General features: G+C 42.6%; 1 protein-coding gene across 3 annotated transcripts in view; it reads right to left on the bottom strand.

The window, feature by feature from the left end:
- PREX1 (phosphatidylinositol-3,4,5-trisphosphate dependent Rac exchange factor 1) overlaps nt 1–17,725 on the bottom strand; it is a 227,157-nt gene that overhangs the window by 51,693 nt on the left and 157,739 nt on the right. For all 3 annotated transcript variants that reach the window (XM_032767342.2, XM_032767343.2, XM_032767345.2), the window contains exons 14-16: nt 15,140–15,215; nt 7,113–7,185; nt 3,870–4,012 (exon numbers count right to left, since the gene is read on the bottom strand). In XM_032767342.2, coding sequence (XP_032623233.1) covers nt 3,870–4,012; nt 7,113–7,185; nt 15,140–15,215 — 292 coding nt within the window. The remainder of the gene's footprint in view (nt 1–3,869; nt 4,013–7,112; nt 7,186–15,139; nt 15,216–17,725) is intronic.

Below are 17,725 nucleotides of genomic sequence, written 5' to 3'. Positions count from 1 at the left end.
TCCATCTTAACAGTTACATAGCTCTTTGTTTTCCTAGTCACTCTCGTACACAGGTTTCCAACTATGGTCTGCAGAGTAGTCCATGCAATGCAGGCTAGTCACATGATGCTGGCTCCTCTTTCATTCCTAGCTGCTAAATCCCATTAAAAGGCAGCTAAAAATACTGAATTAAATATTTCTTGTATGACACTTTCCCACACAAGCTATTGTTGTAGTGCCACAAGGAAGTCATATAACTGTGAATGATGGAGCGATGTCCATGATACAGTATCTATTAAAAGATAGTCCAGGCACTGAAAAAATTGTAGATCCTCTACTTAATGTAATCAGTGTAATAGATATGTACAGGGGACTGTATTTTTAAGGGCTGATCTTCCCAGACAGAGCCACGCTATTTAATGGATGGCTCTTGGCAGAAGCGAAGATGGCTATTTGGGATATGACAGAGAGGCAGAAAGTATAAGCTTTAAGCTAAGGAGAATCTAAGTCATTAATGATCAGTTTCTCCGTCAAATTTCCATGGACAGCTCCCCACTGAAATCAAAGGGGTCTGTGTGCCCTGATGGACCAGCAGAACTTGGCCATTAAAAGATGGTGACAACAAAGAGTGAGATGATTCAGTGAACATGGAACTATATCCCTACTGCACTATGAAAGTGCCCAATCATCTGGTAGGGGACTTTCCCCCAACATGGAAAACACATATTAAACCGTTGTCAGTGGCCAAGACATCAGATTGCAGTATGGTCTGTCTGAATAAACAGTAACACCAAATGGATAGCTTGTGGCTTCCTTTATCCCAGGTTAATCTCTATTTCAGCCATCTTCTGTACACAAATGCAGGTGGGCTAAACCAGTGTTGAGAGGGAAGCAAAGGTTATACCTGCTATTCCCCTCACATACTTTCCAGTCACCGGTTGATGGTGTCTATGTAGTCAGAAGGCTTGGAAGCACACAAAAGGCTGAAGATTTCCCCCTTCACATTTGCTGTGTTTTCACTTCAGCTCAGTTTCCTCAGGGCAAATCTCTTTTACTGAGACTTTGTTCCAGTTTTCAGAATTTGGCCCAATAACTGTATTTTTAGGTGTTCCTCAGATGTATTCATTGTGCTCCTTGCATGCATACTGACCTAAGTGTGTGATCTTAAGGATACACATGAGTAAAACTTGATTGCATGATTGTGGAAATCCAACTCAATAGAGAGTGTGAACATGGTTGAAGTGAATTAATTGAAAACTTCAGACATACAGTAGTGGGGAAAACATTTGCAGCATAAACCCAGCTCTGCTATAAGCCTTGCCAAGGAAGCCTTTGAGCCACTACAGTCTTTGGTGTTACATTTTGCCAATCACTAAACACAAAAAATAAAACACAACAAAAACCAAGATCCTTTTGATCCGTGACCTCCACCATGAACTGAACATTCTGAATAACTGAACAATGGAAGATTTACAGTATAAGAGAGACTTGTTTTCACTTCAGTGTTTGCTGGGGTTTTTAGTGGCCAAATCCACTCAAAAATACCCTTATCATGGCCTCTGGCTACACCTGGAGGCAGATGCCTCTTGTTATTGACTTGCCAGCCCAACTCCTTGGGAGTTCAGAGATCCCTCTGGGACAGACTCTCATTAGTGACTCTGTTCCTGAGGGTGTTTTTAATCAATGATTTTGAATTCTCAAGCCTGAATAGACTTTGGGAGGCTACACTAATGAAAGGTAATGAGACAGCCTCTCTCTTGCAGAAGCTGTGCAGAATTTGGTCATTTTATATTAGCACAAGACATAAGGATAATTTCCCTGGAATGAGTAAACAGTGAAGAGATTTTATTAGAGAGTGAGCAGGACTTTATTTTAACAATGCAAGTCACTATTTAATCTCTGAATAAGAGAAATGTGTTTTGCAATTCCATAGTTTTATCAGCACATGTAAGCGGGCTGCATTAAAATGGCTCTTTTAAAATTGCAGTGAGAAACATGAATGAGTTATAATACTATCTAGTACCTACACTTGAGACCCTAGGATGGGACGGTGATAAACTATACAAAGTAAGTTCAAAGTGATATTATTAATTATTATTTGATTTAATGTCTTTTGGTTTCAAAGCCTCTTCTAAATATGACCGAGATAGCAGGTAAGTATTATCCTCACTTTGCAGATGGGAAAACTGAGGCACAGCATGTTTAAGTGACTTGCTTACGGCTATACAGTGAGCTCACGTCAGAAACTAGATTAGGACACAGGTGTATTCCTCATTCTTGTGCTCAGACCACTAGATGCCACCTTTCTACAAAACACCTACAATGCCAGAAGGCAGTAATGTTGGTATTGACTTTCAGTGGTGGCTAGGCTCCTGAATGACGTAGGTCCTTTTGAAAAATGGGACTTAGGCTCCTACTGCACTCCTTAGGCGCTTTAGAAGCTGTTCCCCATGATGTTTGCAGGCAGTATCTCTACAGTGACGGGAAAAGCTCTGACACCTTTCATTTAAGATCAGACAAATGATCCTGACTCAGTTGGTGTCCCCTGCTGACAGACAGAACAGTGAGTCTGAAACTTCTGGTGGATCCTTAATGGATGTCCATCTCCACAAGCACATTTGTCTGTCTGAGATTTGATTCTTCAAGTGCTGGGCCTGATGAGCTGAAGTGTAGATCAAAAGTTAACAGGGGAATGCGGCAACACGGACACAATCCCTGTAGCTGGAGGCAGTCAGAAGCCTTAATTCTTTCTGAACTATGAAAAGAATTTTGTGTATTTTTTCAGCATGTCAAGATTTATGTCCATAAATCAAAAACAACTGCATAAATAAATGAATATCAAACTTTGTTTGAAGTGCATTTTTTTCCAGCCTGGAATCACTTTCCTTTGGCATTTGTGATTTTCATTGGCCAGAAAGCTCTTGTTGTTTCTCCCCTTACAGTGCAAGGTTGTCCAAGACAGGGAAAGGGGGAAAAACCTAGCACCAGTTGGTAAGTGAGTTGAGTTGGTTCCCCTTGGGCAACACAGGCTACACTGCAGAGATACAGTACAAAATCCAGCAGAGCGGAGGCTGTGTTACCCTAACTACAATGTGGCTTACAGGGAGCCCTGAGGAGCAAGGCGGAGATGTTCTGCAGGCAGGGACGCACAATTAGCCATTAAGACAAACACTGAATGATCTCCCTGCAGCAGGGAGGGTACAGTTTTGGCCATCCACCAGGAAAACTCTTCCCTCCTTTAATGGGCCTCAGGATCTTTTCCAGCAAAGCTGTTTTGTTGTTACTGACCTGGGCTTCCTGCTCCTGCATTCTGCCAGTGCTCAACAGGAGAGGAGGGTGGACTCTGGGCCACTGACAGTAAATGACATCCAAGTCCAAACAAGGTTTACAGCAGTCCACATGCAGTCAAGAGTGTGACAGTATTTAACAGATTGGGAATCATGGGAAATAACTATTTGAAGGGCTGTCAACGTGGAGAACAATATTATTGCCTGGAAAATGGTTTCCACGATATTGGAACTGAGACTTGAACTGGTTAGGAATCCAGCCTGAAGCTATTTGGAATCACTCTGATGGTGACTTCTAAAAACATGAATCTTGGAGAATTACCTGACTTTTACCTAAGTACCTCTACCATGCTGTATATGTCACTCAGTGTTTAACTTCAGCCCATTTGATGCAAGGCCTCCTTTTGAATCTACTTCCCCCATCTTGTCTCTCAAGAAAAAGAAGTCTCACAGTGAATCAGTCAGCTGCAATATCTGGCTACTGTCTATAATTGCCATCCCTGTTTTTTTTCTGCTATACTGTGGTATAAATTTAGTTTCTTAGAAAGCTAAAGATCACTCAATGCTTTATGTGAAACAAACACCAGACCAGCTCTGTCTTACCAGCAGGAGCTTTGCTAGGATGTTTTCAATGAGCTTGAAGTCATTACGCAGCTGCTTGCTCTTGAAACTTGTACCCTCCATCTCCTCATCAGCATAAAAACGGAAATATTGGGATTCATCCTTGAATTCGCTCTTCTCCAGGACTGAAAACCAAAAGGTGGAAGACACACACACATACACATGGACAGAGAGAGAGCAAGTTAGAAGGAAATCTAAAAATATTCCTCCAACCTTTACAAAACCAAAGACCAAACAAAATCCTGACCCCCCAGTTCCAGACAATCATTTATTTAGCACACTTTGGGCACACCTCTCCAAGCTGCATGGTGGCTCTTGGTCTGATCTTCAGTTCTTCTGATCATAGGCATGGTCTGACTTCTATATTTGGGGAGTCAGCTCCAGTCAGGCCAATGTGGCTGTGTATGGGGGGCAGAGGCAAATTCAGCGCCTACCTGAGGCTTGCAATTTGGGAGGGCAATGCCCTCTCTGACACCCCCAAACTACACCCATGCTTCTGACGCATGTGTAATGCCCATCGGGTCCTCTTAGAAGAAAGGTGCTATGTAGTATATTATCAAGCATTAGACAGGTATGTATTATGGTTGGTTCATATAAGTCTCATCTCTGGAAACACCACTTGGAACCTGGAAAGTAAATATTACTTCCCCACTGAATTAGCATTTCTTCATTGGTCAAATGCTGATTTATCTTTGGCAGTTTGTCTAATGGAGCTGAAACACATATGGATGTGATTTGTTTATTTCCCTGTCTTGGCATCAGCATCATGGAGGAAGACAATGGGCAGGTTCACAGCTCTGGGAACAACATTGCTCTTGAACTGCTTGTTAAAGGGATATTAAGGGAGTCCACACAGAATGGTTCAGAGTGTATGTGGAATGAAGGTATTAAGAATGGACAGGAGAGCTGAAAATGGGAGTGGAGTTCGACCATATGGCTCTGAGAGAGAAAGGCTGTTGTATGTGTTTAACAATAGCTTTAAAAACCAGAGTAAATCTGGGTGTATCACAGGGCACTAGCACCCAAAGAGTTCCATGCTGGGCCCCATGATCCCTATCCCTACAGCTTTAAGACGATGCCCAATCCCCATGGCTCCTGCTTATTCATATTCAATGTGCCTCTCCCTGCACCTTTTCATGCTATTGGTGCAGAATCTGAAATACTCAAGGGAGGATGCAGTGGCTGCTTTTTCAGCCACTAGCTGGAGAAATTCCCATCTGTAAACACAGGCCCATTGTGAGGCTTCCAAAGGCCGGTCAGCTCCACACAACAAAAAATGGCCTCAGAAGTAAATTAACTTCTCAACAGAGTCTCTTTCCTTCAGCAGCTTTTTTAATCACTTGTCTGGCAGGGATCTGCAGAACCAGTTTGGCTGTGGTGTCTGTTTCCTAATATCTGTTTCATCTTCTGGGGCCATGTCAAGGGTGGTTCTCATTAAAGCCTATGGGTAAACACAGCAGAGAAACCTACAGGTAGCCTCTGATCTGGCCCAGAGCAGCAATACTGGGTGCTCTCCACACTCCTCCTCTCCAGTCCCTGACTCACCTTTTCCAGGAACATTTCAAGAACATTTTTGCAGCCATTTCATTTATATATGTATAGAATATAGCTATATTTAAAAGCCTGCAGTTGTCACAAGGCAATGTATCCTAAAATCCAGGTGTTGGCTGGGGCACTTCCTGACTGTCTGCCAGAGATGGGGGCTCTACAATGTACATTTTCCAGCTCTGAGCTCAGGTCTCCGTGCACCCAGTCACCAGGCTGGAGGGCAGGGAAGAAAGTTTGGACCCTCGGCTTCCCTGGGAATTGCTCATCACTTGTCTCCTTTTCATGACGGGCCATATTCTGAGACACTCACTCATGTGGAGTAGGACCTTGCTCTGAAAGGATCATTGGGGCTCTTTGAGAAGTAAGGGACTACGCAATGTGAATAAGTGTATCACAATCTGACCCTCCCATCCCTTTTCCTTCAGGTTTCCTGAGTGTGGCCATAGCTGCTGGCTGAATTGAGCGAGAGTGAACATGCTAGTGAGTTTCCATATGGTGAGTTCCCCCAGTTCCATAAACTGAGGTTAGCAGTTAGACTCTGGGGACAGGCTGTGCTTGCTACAGTGTCTTTTCAGGGATAGGCAATGGGGGCAGAGAATTTAATTCAAACTCTAAAGCCCCAAATGGCTGCAAATTCTCAGAATCCATGCTTTTATCTCCGATGTGAATTTCCATTGGCTTTGCCCATCTAAAATGCCCATTGGAGAGATGGTACCTTGTCATTTGGGGGCAGGAATTATAGTGATGCTCCTTTACATTCCCTCACTAATTGCTACTCCTATATTGCACTGGGGTTTTTGGATATTTCAGCTGAGTTTCCCACATGCCGCATCATGATTACTACGAGGACATGGGAGATGGCAGAATGTGGGGTCAGTAAACAGCCGGTGCTTTTATTCTAGAGCAAATCTTTACTGCTGTAGGGGTGCAAAAACAATCTAAAATAGCCACGAGAAATTAAAGAGCAGGGCCGACCTCAAAACACAGGGCTGAGCTTGAGAATCTGGCAGCTCCAGCAGCTCAGCTCTGAGGGCTGCCAAGGCAGCTCCAAGAGGCAGGAACTGGACTGAGCAATTTGGCAATTCCTTTAGAATAGCTCAGCCTAGTGTTTGGAGATTCAGCACAGGTTAGACCAGGGCATGTCATGTCATTCCTGAGACCCATTGAAGTACATCTCAGGACTGCACTTAGCATGTGCAGCATTTCCGATGGCCCAGACGTGGCACTGAAACACATGGTGAGAAAAATATCTCCCCTCTAAACTGGCTAGGTGCTGCAGTGGTTACCATGAACATCATCAACGTGTCAAGTACCAGGGGGTATCCGTGTTAGTCTGTATCCACAAACACAACAAGGAGTCCAGTGGCACCTTAAAGACTAACAGATTATTGCCCAAATAAATCTGTTAGTCTTTAAGATGCCACGGGACTCCTCGTTGTATCATCAACGCGGATCCCTATGGGGGAGCTATTACCCCAGACATCCTGAATAGGCTCAGTGCCTGCACTATTCCTCATAGCTGCATTTCAAATGGATCCTGCTGGGACCTCTGCAGCTGTTTGTATATCAGCATGTGTGGCACAGCCTATAGGAGAGGGATTTGCAGATATCCCTTGTTAACGAGATTGAAGTGAGAGCTCTGTTAATTGGCTATGAGATGGGTTATTGATACATTACCATGATGCATGAAGCCATTATTGCAGAGTCCAACACCCAGTGCGACGGCTTCCTCCCGAGTCTGACAGTCTCCCTAGAAACAGGAGGATAAATGTTACACCTCAGACTACTTCCTAATCTAAACAATTGCCCCTCCCTGTGCTTGCAGCTCTGAAATTAACAGAGTGGCAGAGAACAATAGCAAACAATTAAAACAGGCCTCCCTTTTTCCAAATCCCATTCATTCCTATATATAGCACCCCTTCCCTCCCACAGGAATTGGGAGGACAAAAGACCAGGACTCTGGAAAGCAGCTGTTTTACAAGCACAGACGCATAATATTACCTCAGTGTGGAGACTTTTTGCTTTATTACTGGCAATCATGATAAAGATTGAGTTCAGTACCCATTAGCCCCAGACAATACCACTCATTCTTAGGAGAGCGAGATTTTTATCTATATCTAAACCGAGAGGGAAAACGCTCTATCCATAATCAGTTCAAGTGAACTCCCAAAGGTTGCATTTAATTAAACTTCTATGGTACTCTGTTTTCTCATACAGCCAAATCTGCAAAAAATGACTCGCTCTGTCAAATATCATTTGAAGCCCTCAAGCCAACATTTCGAAGTAGAGTGCAAGAGGTGTGCCTGCAAATGTACCTGTTACAAATCATTTAAAAGTAATTTGCATGCAGAAAACTGATTATTTGCAATAAATGCCCAAATTCTGCATATGCAATAGTTTATCTGGCATGCACAAAGGAAGATTTTTGCAGGTGTGCCTGCTGCACCCTCTCTTGCTTGCTGCCAACCCCTGCAAGGTGCAGAGTATGGTTCACAGCTCCGAGTGACATCCCATTGATTTCTGGGTGCGCAGCATCTCTCAGGATCAGGCCCTGTTGAGGTGCCTTTATTTCAAAAATAAAGGTCACAGTTGCAGCCATTAGAGGTTGCTCTCCAGAGAAAAATACAAAGAAACAATAAATGAAAAATGTATGAAGAATGACGAGGCTCCACCCTGCAGACCTTACCCATGCAGCCTCGAATTTAGCCTCAAATTAAGCACATGGATTGAGCACAGGTCCCATACTCCCCAAGCCCACACCCTGCAGTTGGCTATGAATGACTGACATGCTTAGGTAGGTTCCTATTTCCCTGACTTGTTTGCATGTAGGTTCTCTCCCTTCTACTACCTGATCCTCTGCATATGCTGCTCACTGTGAGATGGTGTGACTGCCACTATCTGACAGCAAGACAAAACCCATGACAGCTGCAAAACAAAAAGCAATGGCTGTATCTCTGCCAGGATACAGTGTGACTGCTCCAGGGGTGGCCTGAGTCTATTTCATAATCGTCCAAGGATACACAAGCAGGTGGTATTAATAAACATTAAACTCAATATTTGACTGTAAACTAATTTCCAGGCTTTACAAGTCTCTTCTCAGTTCCAGCATCCTGCCATGTGACAATTCCCAGCTATCACTGTGACTTATTTTTTAGGCTAAATGGCTAGTTCATTCTGCATAGAGGCTGGGATTTAAAATATAATTTAATTCTGTAATTGTGAATCAATTGAAGGGGAAATGCCTTCTGACACCATTCTTAAGTTAGCCTTTGGGATCTGGTTCTCTTCCAGGCAACTGCACATTAAAATCTCCACGTCGGGGATTCTAACACAAACTTGGCTACTCCTGATGACATTAGCGTGGCCTCAGATCACATCTCCTGAAAACCAGCGCCTTTTCAATTTAGGAGGTAACTAAAAATAGAGCATTTGGATCCTCTGTGCATATTTCCAAATAGTATTTGGCAATTCCTCCAACTGCAATAAGAGCAGTAATAAAAAAACCTTCAAGAGAGACATTTAACATTCTACATATAATTTTAGATGTGTGTCTTGCAGAAACTGCACCTGAAACTCAACATATCACCATGTTACTCTGGTTTCATGCCAGTGTAATCAATGGATTGCCCTCAATGGAGCTACTCCCCGGGAAACAATGAGCTAACACAGTGGTGAATAAGGCCCAATATCCCTTTGTGATTATTGGTATTGCAGTAGCACCTAGGAGCCCCTGTCATGGATCAGGATCCCACTGTGCTAGGCACTGTACAAATACAGAGCAAAAAGACATTCCAAAGGCTTTGCAATCTAAGTATACATCAAGAGACAACAGATAGAGACAGACAGATGGGCGTATAAGGAGACACTACTGGCCAGCGTGGTAGGCAGTGCTCTCAATACACTAGAGGCCAAACCATGGCTATGTTTTTTTGTCGACATCACTGTAAAGGAGAATTTTCAGGCGGGTTTTGAAGGAGGAGGATGAGTTAGTTTTGGGGATGTTTACAGGGAGCTCCTCCCAAGCACGAGGGGCACCATGGGAGAGAGAACAAAGGCACCTGTTTGGAAATTTAACAAGAGGGTGATGGAGGGTGACATCATGAGCCAATCGGAGGTGGAGTGCTGGAACAATTTTTATAGTGGGGGTGCTGAAAGCCACTGAACCAAACTGTAAACCCTGGATATAATGGAAACCACTTCAAAACAGGGGGTGTTGCAGCACCCCCTTCCCCGAACCTCTAGTTCCAGCACCTGTGATCAGAGGTGAGAGTCTGCATCTCAATAATGAGTAAAAGATGAAAGGCAGGGTAGGGATAGGCCATGGAGGGCTTTGAAAATGAAGCCAAGTAGATTATGTTTGATGCACTAGAGAAGGGGGAGCCAGTGGAGGGATTCAAAGAGGAGTGACATGGTCAAAGCAATGGGCTAGAAGAATGATCTTTGTAACAGCATTCTGCTTTACATTCTTCCTTTTACCTTCATACCTCCTTTCCTAGAATTACCACTTAATGTTTTCCAGGTGGAGTGTGGACCAACTATTGGTAGATTAGCCTCTGTAATCCCTGGCGCTCTGGATTAAAATTCTAACTCAGGCCACAAGTGAATCGATTTTTGTCAGTACCAATGTAGTCTCCAGCAGATGCTTGTCATTCTTTTAAAATCAAGGTGCAGTTCTGCACAGTTTTGCAGATTGATCAGGAATGCTCCCACCTCTGCATATTCTTTTGTTATTTTCAGGGCACTTGCAGCTCACACTGAAGTCAAATTCAGGTCAACGGGAGCTGCAAGAGCTCCATTCCAATTCAGATCCTTATCTAGGCTGGGAAGCCTGGGGAAGTAATGCTCCCATTTTAGGAGGGCACACACTTCAGTTCCAGGGTGCCCAGATCCTCAAATTACTTGCTGCCAGCTCAGTTGCCGCTGCAGATGTGGTCTTCTGATGGCCTGAGCTGACTTAGCAGCACCTCCTCAGTAACTTTAAGGAAATTCTGTGCCTAGAAGATGCTTATTTCCCTCTGTTACATGTACAAGCAGATAGTATGTTGCTTATGGAAGCTGAATTATAGAGAAAGGCTTTGGATAAGACAGAGGAAAGGATGGTATGGAGGAGAGAATGGAGGAATTAACAGGAAGGGATGGTTTGTCCACTACAAACATGCTGACGAAAATCTTTGCTTCAGAAGGGATGGTTTGTCCACTACAAACATGCCTACGAAAATCTTTGCTTCAGCTAGTGTAAGTCAGCGTCATTCCAAAGAAGTCAATAGAGCTATGCCAGTTTACACTAGCTGAGAATCACTCCCACACTAGAGAAGGAAATGCCCAGAGATGCACACAAACACACCTCCATCGTGAAAGTTCTACCTGTGAGCAAAAGGAGCTGTTCTTTAGCATCCCACCAGCACTCTCTTTGGGATGCTCTCATTGGTGCTCTGTCTTGGGATGGTGATTATTATTTGCATTACAGTAGAACCCACAATGTGCTAGGTGCTGTCTGCACACCTAAGGAGACAGTCCCTGCCCTGCTTACAGTCTAAGAAGCAAAGCAACATACAAAGGAGGGTGGATAGGTCTAGAATCTACAATTACAAGGCTCAGCCTGTGGCCCCTGTTACAGTCTCTTCACACGCCTTTGGTGAGGCAAAGGGGATGTAAAACCAACCATCTGAACATCCTCCTCATATGAGAGAATCCCTATGTGGCACAGGGTCACCATAGCTAGCCTACACCACCTACTTTGTGGCCCCCTCCCCCTACCAAGTTAAGGGGAGTGACCAAGGGAAAAGGACATGGCCCTTGCATTATGCCGATGTCTTGCAGTTCGAATGGCCTTCTGGGGGCTGTTTCGGGGGGGAGGCGGGAGAAGAGACTTAAAGAAGTCCAGAAGCTGCTGTGAGTTTCTCTGGAACCTAAACTGGCCCTTAGCTTGGCCCAGGATTGGGGATTATAAAGATGGGTGAGAGCCTCATTCACCCTTCCTTAACTGCCACTCAATACCAAGCTATTGTTAGTTGGCTAATTTCTTGCATCAAGATAGAACCAGATCTTGAGCAGGGATTTGAAGGAGGAGAAGAAAGTGGCCTTTACAGATCAGTTCAGGGAAGTGGCCTCTACAGACCAGCTCATAGTGGTACAGAAGAAAGCACAAGAATGATTGTTGGAGCCTTTTCCTCACAGCTACAGCTATTAAGCTTCCATCAACTACAGCAGCCCTCATTCTTATGGGAAGGGCCCGTATTCATCTCTTCTCAGCCAGCTGTCAGTGGGAGGTAGATGAGGTTGGAACATGAAGGTGATAGGATCCAGCCGTTCACCTGCATGAATGCTTAGTGGATTATCTATAAATTTCCATGCAAACACTGATGCTGGAGCAGGTATTTGTCCTTTCAGGCTTGACCACTGAAGTCCTCTCCTGACAGAGGGTCACCGGAGAAAAACCCAACACAGGCTTTCTTACAAGTCTTCATTTTCCAGGACTTAGCCCCATGCCATGGGATGAGACATAAATACCCCATCTCCCATCAGCCATGTTTTTCCCTCCAATGTCATGGCTAATACTGTGTTCTAGTGTTGAATACAGAACACACCTTAGACACAGAATGGGAGATGATTGAGACCAAATCCAGCCACTGTGAGCAGAAAATAACTAACAGAAAAGTCAAGCAAGCTCTGTATTAAATCTCCAGGCTTATGGAAATCCCACAGCGTCCCTCTCTCACACAAAGACTCTCTGATACTGAATATGCATTACTAGTATTCCAAGTTGCACAATTTAATAGGTCTGATAGTGAGAGATGCTGAGCATCTGCAGTCCCATTGATGTCAGTGGAGCTAATAGTGCTCAGCATCTCTGATAATCAGGCAGTTAGGCTCTATGTTGGCTCAGATTCTGAGAGCATGTGATACACAAGGGATTGTTGCATTTATCAAATTTAAATGCCAGGTTAAATGTACAGATAGCTAAGTGTCGCTCAAGACCAAATTCAGCTTGACTGTTGACAGATGCAAGAAAATATAATATTCTCCAAGTAGGAGGCAGGGTTTAGGATCTCAAATGATGGCTAAAATATCATTTCTTTTATAGGAAAAAAGCTTTTACTCTTTTGTGTTGCTGAATCTTTAGAATATTTGTGAGGGCCAAGGAAATGAAAAACAGGCTCTTCTATTAGTGAAAGATCCCCCTGACTTTTCCAGTCAAAATGACAAACAGAAGGCAGATGCCATCCTTCAAGTACTATATTGGGTCATTGAATCTAAAGGAAACAATAGTTTTCACTATTTTTGTACAACATTTCTAAATCAAACCATGATTTTCTGCTTAAAATCCTGACTATAGAGGGTTTGTCAGAACCAGAAAGTGCATTTTTTCCATTTTTTCTTTTCTGTGATGCGTTTAATTATGAAATCACATTAGACACCACAACCAAGATTTTCAAAAATGGGCGCCTAAAGTTAAATTCCTAAGGGCATATTTGGGTAACTAAAAGGTGGACTGATTTTCCAAAGGGCTGAGCACCCAGCAGCTCCCATTGAAATCAGCTGTTAAATATTTAGGTAGAAGATCCAAAGCGTGACCAGTTGTAAGATAACAGTTCAATCTGGGGGTGAGGATTCCAAGCAAGTGCATAGGAAGGCTGCTCTCTGTAAGACTGTCTGACTGGAAATCTGACTGTTATTCTCATGATTGCAGAGCACGTATGACAATAAAATCCTACAGTGTAGCTATAGTCAGAAATCACAAGGACAATAAAATCCTACAGCATAGCTATAGTCAGAAAAGTGGCCACATAAAAGTGGCATCACCCCCACATTCAACATGCTGCATATGCTCCCCTCAATGCCTGAAAGTTGCATCTGCTTTATTGATACAAACACCTTTCCATTCCCGTGGAGCCAACACAGCTATGGAAGAGCAATTGGGAGTCTATTCTGTTTAATGCACAAGGCCACCAGCTAAATTCTAATTACACAATCTTTATTACTGCTCTTATAGAAAAGTCCTAATGGAATTCTACAGAAGTGCATTAGAGTTCTAGAGAAACTAATCAAATACCTGCAGAATTTAATAGGAAATAATCATCTTTCTATATGTTTCTGTACCATACTATAGGTTTCCATAGCATGGACGCAATTTTCTATTAAATTCTATGGGATAGTTAAAAAAAACGATAGAAAAGTGAAAATTTACTACTAAGTTCCATAGGACCTATTCATAAAGGAAGGAATGACATAAGTAGCAGGAAGAATCCGGCTGGATTTTTATATCCATGGCAGAATTTGTAGTGCCACCAGTTAGAAAAAAAAATCATATTTTTTATTTTTAATTTAGCAAATTTGGGACTCAATCCAACTCCCACTAGAATCAAAGGAATGTCCCCAATGACATGAATGGGAATTGGGCCAAGGCCAAGATGCAGAAGTTAAATGTTGACCATGTTCCTATTAACTAAATGAATACCCCAGACATTTTTCTCGTATCACACACACATCAATGTAGCCTCTATATAACAGATGATTCAAGCCTAATGCATGAAGTGTAAAGGAAAATTCAGTGAACAGCAAACCTGTAGGCTGGATTAACCGAACAGAATGAGGAAAAGGAGGGGAAAAAATGAGTTCACTTTCTCCAGACCTAAGACTGACCTTTTATTTTGACCTCTGAGTCATCCTCTTGCCTACAGAACTGTGATTAACTACAATCATGGCTGCATTATATTGATTAAATTGCTCCCTTCTGGCCACCACAGCTTCTTTTTCCCCCATTCTCCATGGACCCTTTAAGCCACATGGAACAGATTCAACAACCTGAGCTCTAATCTGCCTGCTTTCCTTCTGCCTTTGCTAGGCAGGAATAGGTAGCCCCCCCCTTCATCTGTTTCATCTGATAAATGGGGTCCCACAGTGTGTCTTCAATCACATTTGTTTCCTTAATGTAAAAAGATGTCAAATGCAATTGGAGAGAACCTTTCTGAAGAAGAACATTCTAGGCCTGATGCTCATTTACACAAAGGCCCTTTTACGTCACTTTGGTAATATAATAATATCTAGCTCCTGTATAGTGCTTTTCATCAATGAGAACTTAAAATAAAGGGGTCTTTATGTAAGGAAGAGTCAGGTTCTATGGCTGTTGATTAATCACAGTTAACTCACGCGATTAACAGAAAAAAATTAATTGCGATTAAAAAAATTAATCGTGATTAATCACAGTTTTAATTACACTGTTAAACAATAGAATACCAATTGAAATTTATTAAATATTTTGGATGTTTTTCTACATTTTCATACACATTGTATTCTCTGTTGTAACTAAAATCAAAGTGTATATTATTTTTTATTACAAATATTTGTACTGTTAAAATGATAAACAAAAGAAATAGTATATTTCAATTCACCTCATACAAGTACTGTAGTGCAATCTCTTTTTCCTGAAAGTACAATTTACAAATGTAGATTTTTTTTTGTTACATAACTGCACTAAAAAAAATACAATGTAAAACTTCATAGCTTACAAGTCCACTCAGTCCTACTTCTCGTTCAGCCAATCACTAAGACAAACAAGTTTGTTTACACTTACAGGAGATAATTCTGCCCTCTTCTTATTTACAGTGTCACCAGGAAGTGAGAACAGGCATTTGAGACTCAGAAGCTGTCAATAATAGCATGACAGCAATATACATAAATACTATTTATCTACATTTTCCTACCTGTGCAATCAGCCAATCCACTAGTTTACTGGCAGGGATAACTGATTTGTAGGTCTTCAAGTGGTAGTCTCGGTCTCTTAGGTCAAAGAAAATAAGAAACATCAGTATAAAAATGTACACATTTTGATTAGGCTGGATAAATGAGTAAATTATTACAATCTGTATTTTTTGCAGGAAAAGGAATTATAGATGGGAAAGACCTATGAGGTCAACTAGACCATCCCGGTTTTGTGTAGCATCATAACTAAATTAAATAAAATTTTTAAAAAGTAGAAGCTACTCTGTTCTTCTAGAAGAAAGGACCAAGATTTAAAATAGGGAAGATCTCACAGCCTGGATGAGAAACATATTCCAGATCAACAACATGTTCAGCTTCAGATCCACATTTTTCTGAAACTTGGCATTTAGATTTTGTTTCCCACCATATCCAGGGAGAAGAGGTCAAATACAGTGTTTTTTATAACTGCCAGTACTTAGGATTTCTAATATGGACCAGCACCTCTACACTCCTGCTCTCATCTATTGCAGCACCATTCCCGAGACAAAGAAAATATGTTTATAACTCACTGCTCCTTAGAGGTTTTGTCCATTCCAGGTCCAAGATCATGGAAATAATTGATGCTTTGGGTCTTTATGAAAATAAATTTGTCTCAAGTCTCTAAAGCAAGGGGGATTAGGTGGCTCATGACATTGGGATATAAAGCCTTTTACCTTTAGGTCACTGGATCAAATGCATCCCAGGGCAGTAGTGAATGAAAGCTGTTTCCATTTTATGGCTGTTCACTGGCCTGGGTGAAATGAGTTTGGTGAACTTGATCCAATTCCTTGTCCCACATTGCAAAAGCCATTACTGCAGATAATTTGCATTAATTGGCTTGCTCTTGTTGGCAGTCTCAGCAGAGAGGCCAACTGCTGAATGGGCCACGGAGGATGAATTCCCCTCTCAACCCAGAGGTGGTCCTTCCAATTCAGGTTTGAGGTCCATTGGCACAGCTTTGCGGGAGAAACTTTCATAGCTACTGCCAGGATAAACCTGTTCTATAGCTCAAGAGAAGATTTTACTCTCTGGTGCTATTGACTCAGCCCCTTTCATTAGCACCAAACTATACAAAAGATTTTTTAAAGACAAAGAAGAAAAATCTAAAATTAAAATTCACCCTACCCACATTTTTCCTTTACTGGTCACCTACAGATGCGACTGTGCTGTGTCTGGCTGTTTTAAATAACTCCAGCCTGCATGTTTGCATGACACAGAGAGTAAGAAATTAGAAGGGGAAGTAGCACTTCCAGAACTTGAAGAAATAACGTGACATTTCCAGAAATGTGTGTCCTCAGAACAAAAGCTTTCTCCATAGTGTTTACACACATTTTTTGGCCTGGTTTCCAGTAATGCACTAAGTCCAGCACAAAGCTGTGGGAGTTCTGTGGGCACCTTCCCCCTCTCACACACTTATCATGAGCAAATGTGCTTGGAAATGTCAGAATAATAAAGCAGAGCATGAAAATATTGAGCTCTAATGAATAGGGTTTTCCAGATTGTGAGAGGTAGCTCCTCGCATTTTAATGTTGGACAGCAGTGTACAGGGAAAGCTTTGACACTGGGATGAAAGGACTAACATTTCATTGGCTTTGAGCTCTTGGTCCAAGGCCCAGTTGCTCATTGCTCCCAGTTAAATGCTTCTCAGGAAGGATGTCTGGACCTAAACTCACTGACACATCAGCTGCAGGTGATGGCCAAAATATGGAAACATATCTGTGTGAACGCCTGAATCGCAGCCAGTTGCCCTGCCTCAGACAAATTAAAGTAGCATGATACCTACTGCTCCCATAACACAGGGAAGTATTGTCTACCACTCACACACTAGTGCCAGGGGAATAAACAAATACTTCTGCTATGAGCCTTACCATCATTAGCTGGTCAATCATCTATTGCCAGTCTTCCACAAATCTAACAATTTCCTCTTTAGATGCCCTCCTCACATACTTTGCTGTTCAGGCAACACCCTCCAAAATAAGACATGCTCTGCTGCTAGTGGGGCACCATCATATTTTGCCTCAAGGCTTTATAAAATCATTGGTGGATGGGAACAAACTGCAAAGGCAGATGCTGTGTTGAGGCCAGTGTGTTTTCAGTAAAGGGAACGGATTAGGGTTGTGACGGAGGGAATATCCACAGAGTCATAAAATCACGGACTTCTTGTTTCCCCCACAATACTTCTTGGCATTTACACCCAGATATTCCAATTTCAGCAGGTTTCCCAGCTTCTTAGAATGTTAAGCATGCTCTGAAAAGTGGGCTTCTTCAACCAGGAGCTTATGACAGCAGGAATGGTAGGATCAGAAGATGCCAGACAGAGCAGTGATTGAAAGGCAGTACAGGTGGGTACTGGGGCAACGAACAGCTGAAAGGTGCCAGGCTGCTGCCTGTTAGGACAGGCTGAAACTTGTCATTAAGCAGGAGGATCAGAGATTCAGGAGTGGAAGACATCAGTCCACCCTGGGCCGATGCTAAGAAGAGTTTGTTTGAAGGACGGTGGGCTTCAAAGAAGAGTCTGAGAGTGTTGAAGGTGTAAGTCTATCCACGGG

This window comes from Chelonoidis abingdonii, chromosome 14, assembly GCF_003597395.2.
Source record: "Chelonoidis abingdonii isolate Lonesome George chromosome 14, CheloAbing_2.0, whole genome shotgun sequence".
NCBI lineage: Eukaryota > Metazoa > Chordata > Testudines > Testudinidae > Chelonoidis > Chelonoidis abingdonii.
The sequence above is the reverse complement of the archived record's forward strand: the minus strand, read 5'-3'. Positions and strand labels throughout refer to the sequence as shown.